The sequence below is a fragment of the Sinocyclocheilus rhinocerous genome, unplaced genomic scaffold (assembly GCF_001515625.1).
Source record: "Sinocyclocheilus rhinocerous isolate Xijiao unplaced genomic scaffold, SAMN03320098_v1.1 scaffold1806, whole genome shotgun sequence".
NCBI classification, from domain to species: Eukaryota; Metazoa; Chordata; class Actinopteri; order Cypriniformes; family Cyprinidae; genus Sinocyclocheilus; species Sinocyclocheilus rhinocerous.
This window is the reverse complement of record NW_015658531.1, coordinates 154,493-167,679: the sequence shown is the minus strand read 5'-3', so window position 1 is coordinate 167,679 and position 13,187 is coordinate 154,493. Positions and strand designations below refer to the sequence as shown.

At 34.2% G+C, this 13,187-nt stretch overlaps 1 protein-coding gene across 1 annotated transcript in view; it reads left to right on the top strand.

Annotated features, from left to right (window-relative positions):
- The window catches only part of tanc1b (tetratricopeptide repeat, ankyrin repeat and coiled-coil containing 1b), a 118,232-nt gene that overhangs the window by 59,631 nt on the left and 45,414 nt on the right, over positions 1 to 13,187 (top strand). Inside the window, exons 8-9 of the mRNA XM_016531165.1 lie at positions 5,339 to 5,507; positions 11,971 to 12,137. Of these exons, the coding sequence (XP_016386651.1) occupies positions 5,339 to 5,507; positions 11,971 to 12,137 (336 nt within the window). The remainder of the gene's footprint in view (positions 1 to 5,338; positions 5,508 to 11,970; positions 12,138 to 13,187) is intronic.

Below are 13,187 nucleotides of genomic sequence, written 5' to 3'. Positions count from 1 at the left end.
GATATTTTTATATTCAGTTACATACATTGGTACGGCATAAAGTACCATGTCAAGAAAAAATTAATTAAACATTCATTGTTTTTAAAAAACCAATAACCAGAAATTCACAAGACAAATCATGAACAACAAAAAGGTGCACAACATGCACCTTCACAGAGAACCACTGATCACCTCCAAGGTAAATGAAAATCTTGAATTACCTCAAATGTGTAGCGTATTTTTTCGGGGTAATCAATATTAAGTGCAAAAATCTGCCCGACTAGTAGAGCTACAGCATGAGGGAGGTCTTTGACATCTCTCAGGACAATCTGTTCCTCCAGCACCACAGAGTAGTCAAAGGCATCATCTCCATCAGGCATTATGAGAATTGTCCACATCCTCTAAATTCATAAGTTACAGTTGTCTGTTGTTGTGCTCCGTGTCGCGCTGTTTGAACAGTCTCTAACGCAGCACTGGGCTCAAATATATATCAAACTGTATTTTTATCGTTCTCCAGATAAATTCAGCTCAGTACCACATTAGAGAATATTTATTATAATATTTATGTGGAAAATACTGTGGAACCGCGTGTATTTTTGAGGCTTCATAGTGCCGCGAAACTAACACTGGCATACATTTAACTAGAAAATACGTCTCTGTAAACCATACTTGTACTCTTCTTAGACAACATACATATTTTTACACATATTAAACCAATAAATACAAACATTTACTTACTAAATTTGTTGACTGAGAAAGACAAATACTCTAGTTCAGTCAACTTACAAACTAGTTGAGACAGTGAAAACTTAAAATGTTAAGTTGAATGAACAAATTCAGAAGTTGCAAGTTGTGTCAACTTAAAAAAAATCATCGAAACAACTAAAATGCGAGATCATTTTTTACAGTGTAGAGGAGAAACAATAATGTACAGTATGTGGAAAATAATGTGTTTTTTGAACCTTAAACCGCATAAACACATGTGTTTATGTATTACACCAAAAACACAAAATAATGTTCTTTTTAGCAACATCATATGACCCCTTTAAACACTTCAGCGTTTTTCAGACTTCTTGAGCACCATTCAAAACAATTCAAAATGCCTTTTAAAGTTCTGATTCCAGTCTGATTCCTGAATTTTAATTGTAGCAAACAAGGTGCAGAACTGAAATGCCATTCAAAAGTTTGGGGTCGTACATTTTTTAAAAAATGTTTTAATGATAATTTCATGAAAGATGCCTCTTCTGCTCACCAAGACTGTATATATTTGATCAAAAATACAGTAAAAACAGTAATATTGTGAAATATTATTACAGTTTAAAATAACTGTTTTCTGTGTGAAACAGTATATGTTACAATTAGGGTTGGGTACCGAACTCTGTACTTTTAAGGGTACCGACCGAATTGCGTCAGTACTACCGAGTACCGATTCACGTTAAATCAATCGGTGCAAATTTCGGTACCTGAGAACGCATCTGGGCGCATACGCTACAGAGAGAGAAAGAGACCCTGTGACGTGATGTCACCCCTGCAACTCGTTCAAACACTGAACTAGTGTCTGTGAATATTAAAATGCAAAAAGACGGTTTAAATATGAATCCTGCATGTTCCGCTTGCCTCTGTATGTATGAATGGTCGAAACGCGTTTTTTTTTTACTACACAAATACCGAAGCATGCGTGACGCTCGTGGTGATTTTCGGCCTCTGCGTCTCACTATATGACGGCATGAACACAAAAACTTAATCTCCAGAGCTGCTGTGAGAGTCACTTCACGAGAATTTTACCGTTTCATTTGAGAAAACTAGCATCATCATACTGTATACACACAGAAACTTCATGGTAACCTGTCAAAATAAAAGTACGGTTTAACATGTAAAAGAAATATATTATACAGTATAATGTACATCTTTAAATATTCCATTTTCTATCAGAATGTAAATAAAACAATTAAATGATAAAAATAAATATTACAACCAGATTAATCACTTAATTGTAGAAAAAAATAATACCATTATTAGCCTATTAAAAAATGTTTTAAAGGAATATTCACACAATTTTTCTTCCATGCATTGATTTCAACAGTAAACCTCGGTTTGTTTGACAAAAAATAAAAGGGTTTAATTTTCATTTGATTTAAAATAAATGTTTAATGCCTTCATTTGATTTTCAGAAAAATTAAAACAAGAATTTCTGGGGGGGGGGGAAAAAAGAAAAAGAAAGAAAGAAAAAGTTTGTAGGGCCCTATTGTTCAAAATGTTGAAATTGAGACTTTTGGACTTTTTGGACTTATTTTTTCACTGAAATAAATGTTTTTGTAATTACACAGAGAGTAAAGTACCAAAAAAAGGTACTGTTGGGTACCGGCACCGAAATTCATGTACCGATACCGGTACCGTACCGGTTCAAATGTGAACAGTACCCAACCCTAGTTAAAATGTAATTTATTCCTGATTTAAAGCTGAATTTTCAGCATCATTACTCCAGTCTTCATTGTCACATGATCCTTCAGAAATCATTCTAATATGCTGTTTATTTGAAATAGAAATCCTTTGCTGCATTATAAATGTCTTTACTGTCACTTTTGATCAATTTGATCAATGCATCCTTGGTGAATAAAAGTATTATTTTTTTTATTTTTTTTTTATGTCTTACTGACCCCCAAACTTGTGTTTTAAGTTTGTATGTAGTTTATATCCTTCAACATGTTTAATAAATGAACGTTTGTGTGGGAAGGAAGAACACTTTGTTTCCCAGAGTATTTCTTACAGTACAGTAATTTATCTTCCTATCATTACAATTACAAATGTGTTGGGAGCCGGTTATTCTATTCCCACTGGACAGATTTATTTATTTAGCAGATTTATTTACTTCCCTGACCTATTCATTGTGTGGTGCAGGTTGATTTGTTCAAGTGGTCAAAAAGAATCATAAATATGTGAAATCATTGTATCTGTGCTGCAGGTCCTGCATTGTGAGTGCAGTCTTAGGTTGCTCATTAGCGCTCGTTGTTTGAAGCGAGAGAATCCTGGCGATGCCGTCTTGTGTTTCTTAGGATGTGTTGCTTCAATATGTCTGATTCTGCTTTTGAAGTTCATAGAGGAGGGACTGGAGCGATGCCAGCGCTGTTGTTTGGAACGGCGTGTTTCAGCCTTTTGAAATGCAGAGGACTGAAGTTGTTGCCGTGAACCCAAAGACCCTCTTTCTTCTTCTCAGTGGCTGCTGAAGTCACAATCTCTGCATTAAATCTCTGAATAACTAAACTAGTACTGGTTCAGTGACCTTAGGGCTGCACGATTAATCGAAATTAAATCGCAAAGACGATAAATCGTGATTAGACAGAAGCTGCGATTGTCATGCGTATCTCTCAGTGAAGCACGGTTCTGTGATCAGTAGTAAACTTCAAATACGCTGCACGTGATGGAGATTTACTACTAATCACAGAACCGGCTTTACTGACAAGATGCGCATGACAATCACATGCGATTAATCGTGCAGCCCTAAGTGACCTCCTCTATATTGATCCATCTTTTTGAAAGTCACGATTGTTTTGTGTAACATTCTTCGTGCAGTTCTAATGGTGCGGTCACACCAGACGTTATGCATAGAGCAACAGGATTTATTGCCAAGGGCTTTGGTTATAAGTTTGGTTACAACTTATTTGGTTATAAGTTGTTTTGTTTTGTTTTTTGTGATTTGTTTTTTGTTTTTGCAGATGTATCCATGTATCCAAAGAAACTTGCATTACATTCAAGTTATACATAGGTTTTTGCATTCCCTGGGTCACGAACCCATGACCTCTACCGATACTCTACCATTTAAACAAAAGGATTTTATTTTATTTTATTTATTTACTTTATTTTATCTTATTTTTCTTCAATAATAAAAATGTGAAGTTTGTATTTTATGTACAGATCCTCTATTTTTAAATGTATTTTTCAACCAACTTCAACCAAGAGTTTATTTATTAATTTAATTTAATTTTTTGGTATTTTATTTTATTTTATTTTAGTAAAACTCTCTCACTCACAAATATATGACATAAGATGAGGGTTGTGAATTAACAGGTTAAGCATCCAGTTATCTGATTAAGCAGCTTTTAGTTATTCAGATGCCGACGGTTTGGTGTTACCAATTTTAGTATATGCAACGAACAGTATTATTAATTTGATAGATCTATATCATCACAGCTTGTGTTTTCTAAAGGTATGCATTATTTTAGAGAGACTCTGACAAACAGACTCTTTCAATGCCGACGTGAGATTCTCGAGTGACATCAGACAGGGTGTGCTTCAGAGACTCATCCAATATTGCATTTCATCTCCCAGGGACTTGAAGCGCAGTGCTTAGGGTTTCAGTCGAGCTCCGTGCGTCTCCGTCTTAATCAGCCGAGCTGTCCTCTGTCAAACACAATGTGAGCTAAATGATGTATCAACCATGTTTCCTGGGGGACCTGCCATCCCTCACGTGTTACCATGGCAACAGGTGAGCAGGGTGGTCATTTGGTCGCATTTAAAGAGAATTGCAGCCACGTGGGCGCTGAGGCTCAGGGACAGCAAACGCGCAGAAGACAGCGGCAAATTACACATACACAGATAAGACAAAAGCACTTAATTAGAGGCTCATCACTAATCAGTTTGCAGCGTAATGCTACATTTTTAACAAATGAGCATGTGGCGTTTTGCAAATTAAATTGGGTGTATTCCAGTCAATCCCTGCATGCATCAGTCACATAAGCGCAAGCTGATTAGTAAAGCTCTCTCCATTAGTTTGTTGACTGATTAATTCACGTATTTGCAGTTGATGCTGTGTTGATGGAGAATTGATTAACTTTATCTCTTTAATACCTTTTTAATACCTGTTTGCAATTATACACACAGGCGGTCAATCTTCACACCAGACTATTGACTTTCAACATATTCTGCCTAAGAACTGCCTACTTAGACAGGAAGAGACCGCACATCTGCATTATATTATATTATATTATATATTATTATGTTATGTTATGTTATGTTATGTTATGTATGGTATAGTATAGTATAGTATAGTATAGTATATTGAAGACATGTAGACTTTGTGAGTCCAAAAGTTGTAATTGATTATTTTAAAGATCTATAAAGCGGAATATCCAGTTCTGCTCCTGGTTTAGTTACTGCTAAGTATCTCAAACCAAAGATTTCTTTGGCTGTCTAAATTCTTCGTGATGATGGTCTAATCAACATGTCGAAGGGTCGAGGGAAATGCACAGCAATCAAGAGATTGAGCCAGTTAATGTGCGCTTTGGAGTGTTGGCTCGAAGCTAGCGAGCGAGTTAATGGTCCCTCCACCTGAAGGAGCTTTAGATTGATGCTCTTTTCCCAGACCTCATCTCAGGGTGAGGAGCATGTCGTTCCTATTAACCCCGCCTGTCCAAATGGGAAATATTCCCATCTGTCAAACACATCTTTCAATAATGAATCAGGACAAATTAAGAGGGTCCCTCAGAAGGTGTCCTGCTGTCTCACCCGTCTCTGCCAGGTTTCCTCACTCCGTAAGTGTTTCTCCTGTGAATGGTGGTGAACTCTGCTGTTAGGACTTCACTTCACAGAGAAATATTTCACTTTCATTCTCTTAGATCCGATGCCTCCTTTGGGTATGTCAGATTTTTCAAGAGAGGAATTGAATAAGGAATTACGAAATAAGCCAACTGAGGTCGAGCATTACAGTGATTTTAACACAGAAAAGAGGTATTTTTAGGCATGAAGTCCCACTTAACCATGGTAAAATCACTGTAAACTCATCTGAATCTACTGATGTTCCCTTATGTTTTCTTTTAATATTTGTAAAGTTGTGTGTGATGTGATTAAATCCGTTTATGCTGTGCATACAATACAAACTAGTTCCTCATTTGATGATCTCTGTCCATCTGAGTTCAGATCCTCGTGTTTTTATCCATTAGGCTGGTGAACTTTTATCATTTATGGCTGCAGGATGACTGGATGGCAGTGATGGCTCAGAAAGACTCTCATTTGTGAGCTGCATTATTTATCAAGTGCAAACAGTGGCATGATATTGGGCTTCAGTGTTAGATCAACATGGATTGAGAGCAGCTCCTCAAGGGCTCACAGACCTCAAGCTGTTCTGTTATGAGCTTCAGTTCAGCAGCCAGTCGTGACAGCCCTGTTATAAAAACCAAAAGTTTTAAAAAGAGTTTGATCTGTCAGCAACCATGACAGCAGCAGTGTAGCCAAAAATGGCATTATTATATTATATTATATTATATTATAATGTTTATATCCTCTATTATATATTTATTTATGGATTTATTTATTTATTATTATTGATTTATTCATTTATTGTTTATTTTTTATATTTTATTGTAGTTATTTTATTTTACCACAGAAAAGGAAAAACCAGGGTAAAATTGTTGTAAACTCATCTAAATTTACTTAAGATGTTCCCTTTGTTTTCTTTTAATATTTGTAAAGTTGTGCGTCAGTTATATTATATTATATATTTTAATACATTATATTAATCAATTTTTTTTTATTTGTAGATATTCTTGTCAGTATGTTCATATACTCAGTATATGAAAATATAGTATACTAAATACTATATTTACAGTGTATTGTTTAATTTAAAAAAAAAAAATTTTTTTAGAACTACTGTGGTGGACATGCCTTGTTTATTTTCACAGAACTAATCGTTGCCTGGGTTGCGTACGTATATGTGGGGCGGAGCTATCAAAATAGGGGCAAGACCCTTTTGGGGTAGGGGCGTGTTTGTTTTGGTGATTTCAAATATCAACATTGGCTACCAGAAATCCCTTACTCTGCCTTTAAATGTTGCATGCACTGCAAAAAAGGTCTTCCTCAGTATTTTTGTCTCGTTTTCCAGTACAAATTTGTGACCCTGGAGCACAAAACCAGTCATAAGGGTCAATTTTTCGGAATTGAGATTTATACATCATCTGAAAGCTGGATAAATAATCTTTCCATTGATGTATGGTTTGTTAGGATAGGACAATATTTGGAGATACAACTTTTTGAAAATCTGGAATCTGAGGGTGCAAAAAAATCTAAATATTGAGAAAATCGAAAATGAAGTACTTAGCAATGCATATTACTAATCAATAATTAAGTTTTGATATATTTACAGTAGGAAATTTACAAAATATCTTCATGAAACATGATCTTTACTTAATATCCTAATGATTTTTGGCATAAAAGAAAAATCAATAATTTTGACCCATGTATTTATATGTTCAATGTATTTTTGGCTATTGCTACAAATATACCCCAGCGACTTAAGACTGGCTTTGTGCTCCAGGGTCACTTTTAAACATCCTTAAAACAAAATACATTTACTTGGAGATGCAAAATGACGTTAGTTGAAGTCCAGTTTTCTGGGGGGGAAAAAATTTAAAATTAAGCGAGTTTATGCTTAGAACAAGAACAAATATCTGTCAATGGGGTTTGAAAACTTCCCTTTGAATTAAGTTGATTTTTCTGAGCCTAGTGGCAGATATTTGTCTTGTTTTGATCATAAATTCACTTCATTTTGACCAATTTCTCAGAAAATAAGACATATTATCTTAAGTCATTTTCTCAGTGTGTCTTGATTTAAGAATATGTACACATTTGCACTGAAAAACAAGACAAAAATACTGATGAAGAACATCACTTTTTTGCAGTGTGATCAGAAGGTACAGTAAAAGTTATTTCCATATTATAGCTGTTTTCTCTCTCTTTTTTTCTCCCCCATCAATTGCACATGATTGTAAAGAAAACAATGCCATCAAAACAGTCCTTGCGTGCATTTCACTCAGAAATACACTACATTATGGAATTAAAATTGTTGATGTTAATTCCATAATTGAGTGATTAATATTTTAGCTCTTCCTGCATCCGTTACAGTTCAGAGAAGGTTATATGGACAGAAGGAACATCATGGAATGAAGTGTTGTATCACACCGGATGAATCAGATGTCATGTGTTCGATGTTTAGCAGATGGTCAGATTATATGAATGGGGTGGATTTGCTTGGTTGATGCATTAAATGCAGTGAAATCCGTTTTCCCAAGCCTGTTAGCACATACGCTCTTATGTACTGGCCAACGTTTATTTCTTAGAAATGGAATTGTTTCAGTGAAGTGAATTAAATCTACTGGTTGGTAATCAAGAACCGGTTTCAGTTTATAAAGAGAATACTGGAACCGAAAGATTTTCAAGACATTTGGTTTTGTTAATAGTTTGTCTACATTCTTTCAAAAACACTGGAATCTTTAACAGAAATCAGAAATAGTTAAATTCCTTCCTTAATGATTGACATCCTCCCTCTCACGTGTCATGAAGAGGAATGAAAGCCTCGGTTTTCCTCTTGATCATCTATAGGTCTTTCCTGCATCATCCGTGCATTTATTTTCTCTTTAGGCTCAGGCTCTCTCCGAGTCTCTGAGATCTCAAGGTCATTGTGGTTTGTTTTATGTGGCGGTCCAGTCTTTTGCTCAGCTCGATCGATATTTTATTGTAGAAGTGTGCGTTTCAGACGCAGATAAACAAGCCCTGTGTTTGTATGATGGAAATGGAAGATGCTTTGGATCAATATGGCCTCAAGAGGAGAGACGACAAACCTTGATGGAAACTATCCTCTGCTCTGCCCTCGTTGCAAAAAAAAAAAAAAAGTGTTTTCATAAGTCATTTTTATTTTATGTTTCTCTATTGGGATTTTCTTGCCTCAGTAAAAGCTTAAATTTAATACACATATTATAATACTGTATGTAGTAAAATAAATAAATGAATAAAACGGGAACCTATTTGCAGCTAAATACACAAAATATATATATATATTTTTTTTTTATATATTTTAAGATAGAGTATATAAAATAAATATTATTGTTGATATATATTTATATAATATGTTTTCTTGAGTAATTTTGTTTTTTTATGTTTCTTCATTAATTTTTATTTTTGTCTGAAGTTTTTTTCTCCAGTGGGTTTTTTTTTGCCTCGTTATAAGATTAAATCTAATACACGTATTATAATATGTAGTAAAATTACAGGAACCAGTTTGTAGCCCAATACACATTTTTATTTATTAATTTAATTAATTCATTTTTATATTTTAAGGTTAGTGTTTTAAGAGAGGAGTATATAAAAATATATATATATATTATTATTATTATTATTATTATTATTGATACATATTTATATACTCTCTCGTATATTTATATATCAGCATACTACAGTAGATGGTGGATGAGGAGACCCCCCCTCACAATGTAAAGCGCTTTGAGTGCCTAGAAAAGTGCTATATAAATGTAATGGAAGATGCTTTGGATCAATATGGCCTCAAGAGGAGAGACGACAAACCTTGATGGAAACTATCCTCTGCTCTGCCCTCGTTGCAAAAAAAAAAAAAAAGTGTTTTCATAAGTCATTTTTATTTTATGTTTCTCTATTGGGATTTTCTTGCCTCAGTAAAAGCTTAAATTTAATACACATATTATAATACTGTATATAGTAAAATAAATAAATGAATAAAACGGGAACCTATTTGCAGCTAAATACACAAAATATATATATATATTTTTTTTTTATATATTTTAAGATAGAGTATATAAAATAAATATTATTGTTGATATATATTTATATAATATGTTTTCTTGAGTAATTTTGTTTTTTTATGTTTCTTCATTAATTTTTATTTTTGTCTGAAGTTTTTTTCTCCAGTGGGTTTTTTTTTGCCTCGTTATAAGATTAAATCTAATACACGTATTATAATATGTAGTAAAATTACAGGAACCAGTTTGTAGCCCAATACACATTTTTATTTATTAATTTAATTAATTCATTTTTATATTTTAAGGTTAGTGTTTTAAGAGAGGAGTATATAAAAATATATATATATATTATTATTATTATTATTATTATTGATACATATTTATATACTCTCTCGTATATTTATATATCAGCATACTACAGTAGATGGTGGATGAGGAGACCCCCCCTCACAATGTAAAGCGCTTTGAGTGCCTAGAAAAGTGCTATATAAATGTAATGAATTATTATTATTATTAGATAATATAATAGAGTTGTGCTTATAACAAGATAAAAATAAAATTTCCAGTATTTATTTGTTTATTTGCTTGCTTGCAAAATATAACTCATGACATTTATAAAATCTCAATTATGAGATTTATAATTTATTGATATATTCTTTGAAAACGAGTCTTAATACGTTATGCAGTCTTGCTTCAAGTAAATTGATTCTTGTTTTAAGATTTTTTTTAGAATAGAACATTTCCTACAAAATAAGTCAGTTACTGATAATGTGTTTTTTCTGAATGTCCGCTACACCACACAGTGTCTTACTGAAACCGACTCTCGGGGAAGTGCTTTGGCTGAATCTCTCCGTCATGCCATGAAGAAGTCAGCGCAGAGATTTGTGGTGGAGCTTTAAAAGCAGAGATGCTTTATTGATGCTGCTCGGCCGTATTCCTCATTCAAATAATATTTGAAAGCAGAGGAAGTGCAGCTCTTGATGTATTGCTCGCTGAAGAACTATTTCTCCGTCTCTGTGTTATTCTGCTGCGACAGCTCGGCTCTGGGAAGTCGCTCAGATCCCGTGTGTAATGAATTATTAAAGTGACTCCTGACGGATCCGAAGGGTGATGCTTCATTTAAGGCTAAACAAAGACATGCCGCATCTGAAGACTTTAATTGTGAAGTGGATTGATCTGTGCTCCTCATTAAGTCTCACTTTCATTCTATTGCAGAGTGATTAATATTGTATTTTGAATAAGTTGCTTATTTAAGTCAGTCTCATCTGCATGGAAAACTTCCTCATGTTTTAGCAGGGGCAGAATAAATATAATAACCACAATAACTCAAAGAAAAGAACAAGCCATTGCACGTCTAGAGCCGGACTCAAGATTCAGATGTAAAGTAGCGTGAGAGATTTCGCTCGTACACCGGAGACTCATTAGTGCTGAAACTCTTCTGCTCTCTCTCCACCTCTTTCTTGGTATTTTACCATCTATTAATGGATATTTCTGACTCGAACTGGACAAGCTGCATTTGAAGCTGCAGAAAAACACATACCTGTGACATTTTTATTTTAATTAATGCACAAAAGGATTATTTTGTTGACCATAAGCCATGGACCGCTACAGCTAGACTACTGAACTGCACCGTTAGACTGAAAAATTGTTTTATTCCTATTATTATTATGGTAACACTTAGGTTAGGTAATGCATTAACTAACATGAGCTGACATTATCAGTATATTTTCACAGCATTTATTAATCTCCATTAATGTTAAATAATACAAATGTTCATGTTGCATTAATTAACGTTAACAGATGCAACTTTTGATCTTACAAACGTATTTGTAAATGTTGAGATTGATATTAGTAGACATTAACTAAGATTAAAGGATAAGTTCACTTCCAGAATAAAAATATCCTGATAATTTACTCACCCCCATGTCATCCAAGATGTTCATGTCTTTCTTTCTTCAGCTGCAAAGAAATGAAGTTTTTTGAGGAAAACATTCCAGGATTTTTCTCCATATAGTAGACTTCAATGGTGGCCAATGATTTGAAAGTCCAAAATGCGGTTTCAATGCAGCTTCAAAGGGCTCTACATGATCCCAGCCGAGGAATAAGGGTCTTATCTGGCAAAATGATTATATTTATACACTTTTTAACCACAAATGCTTGTCTTGCATTAGCTCTGCGATGTGCATGCACGTCTTTATTAGGTGATGTTGGAAAGGTCATGCGTGATGTAGGTGGAAGTACCGACCCAGTGTTTACAAATCGAACATGCAAAAAAAGTCATTGCCCTTTACAAAAAAGGTAAAACAATTATATATATATATATATATATATTAAAAATCCAATAAAAGCTCTGCTTTACCTTTATAAAACACTTTGCAATTTGGCATTAATGTATTTAATTAATGTTTTGTATAATGTATGTGATGTATGTACTTTTTCTGTTGTTTATCAGAGAGGAAGATTCCAGAGGAAGATTGCATCATCTTGATTGATGGGTTGAACGAGGCGGAGTTTCACAAACCGGACTATGGTGACACTGTCGCCTCCTTCATCACCAAGATCATCTCCAAGTTCCCCAACTGGCTCAAACTGATCGTCACTGTGAGAACAAGCCTTCTGGTGAGACGTGAATATATACTGTATCTAAAGCTGCTGGAATGGGTGGCAGATCTATTCTGAGCTGGAAAAATCAATGTTCAATGCAAATAATAAAATGCAACTAATCATATAAAAAAATGAACAGACTTAACTAGGAAAGAGAATCTAGTCCAATTTGACAGATGGACAGATTGAGTGACACCCTCATCCTCAAAACTATAAACAAAACTACACTAGATGGAAAATATGACAAATTAGATGATAATACAGTTTTGATGGCAGTTAGGGTAAATATGGTTTGTGTGACCACAGTGTGTTTTGCACAGTGAATCATTGGCTGCTGAGGCATGAAGCTGAATTTCAAACGTTTTTTTTTTCACTTGTCATATTTCACCCAAAATCAAAAGAAATAAAATGATATAGAAAATTGTTGGTCACGCTTTATTTTAAGGTCCAGTTCTCACTATTAACAAACCATTAACTATGACTTTTGCCTCAATAAACTCCTAATCTGCTGCTTATTTTTAGGTATTGGGTAGGATTAGGGATGCAGAATACAGTGGCATGCGAAAGTTTGGGAACCCCTTGCAGAATCTGTGAAAATGTGAATACTTTTAACAAAATAAGAGAGATCATACAAAATGCATGTTATTTTTTATTTAGTACTGTCCTGAGTAAGATATTTTACATAAAAGATGTTTGCATATAGTCCACAAGACAAAAAAAATAGCTGAAATTATTAAAATAACCCCATTCAAAAGTTTGGGAACGCTTGGTTCTGTGGTTACCTGGATGATCCATGACTGTTTTTTGTTTTGTGATGGTTGTTCATGAGTCCCTTGTTTGTTCTGAACAGTTAAACTGAGCACTGTTCTTCAGAAAAATCTTCCAGCTCCTGCAGATTCTTCAGTTTTCCAGCGTCTTTTGCAGATTTGAACCCTTTCCAGCAGTGACTGTATGATTTTGAGATCCATCTTTTCACACTGAGGACAATTGAGGGACTCAAACACAACTATTAAAAAAGGTTCAAACATTCACTGATGCTCCAGAAGGAAACACGATGCATTAAGA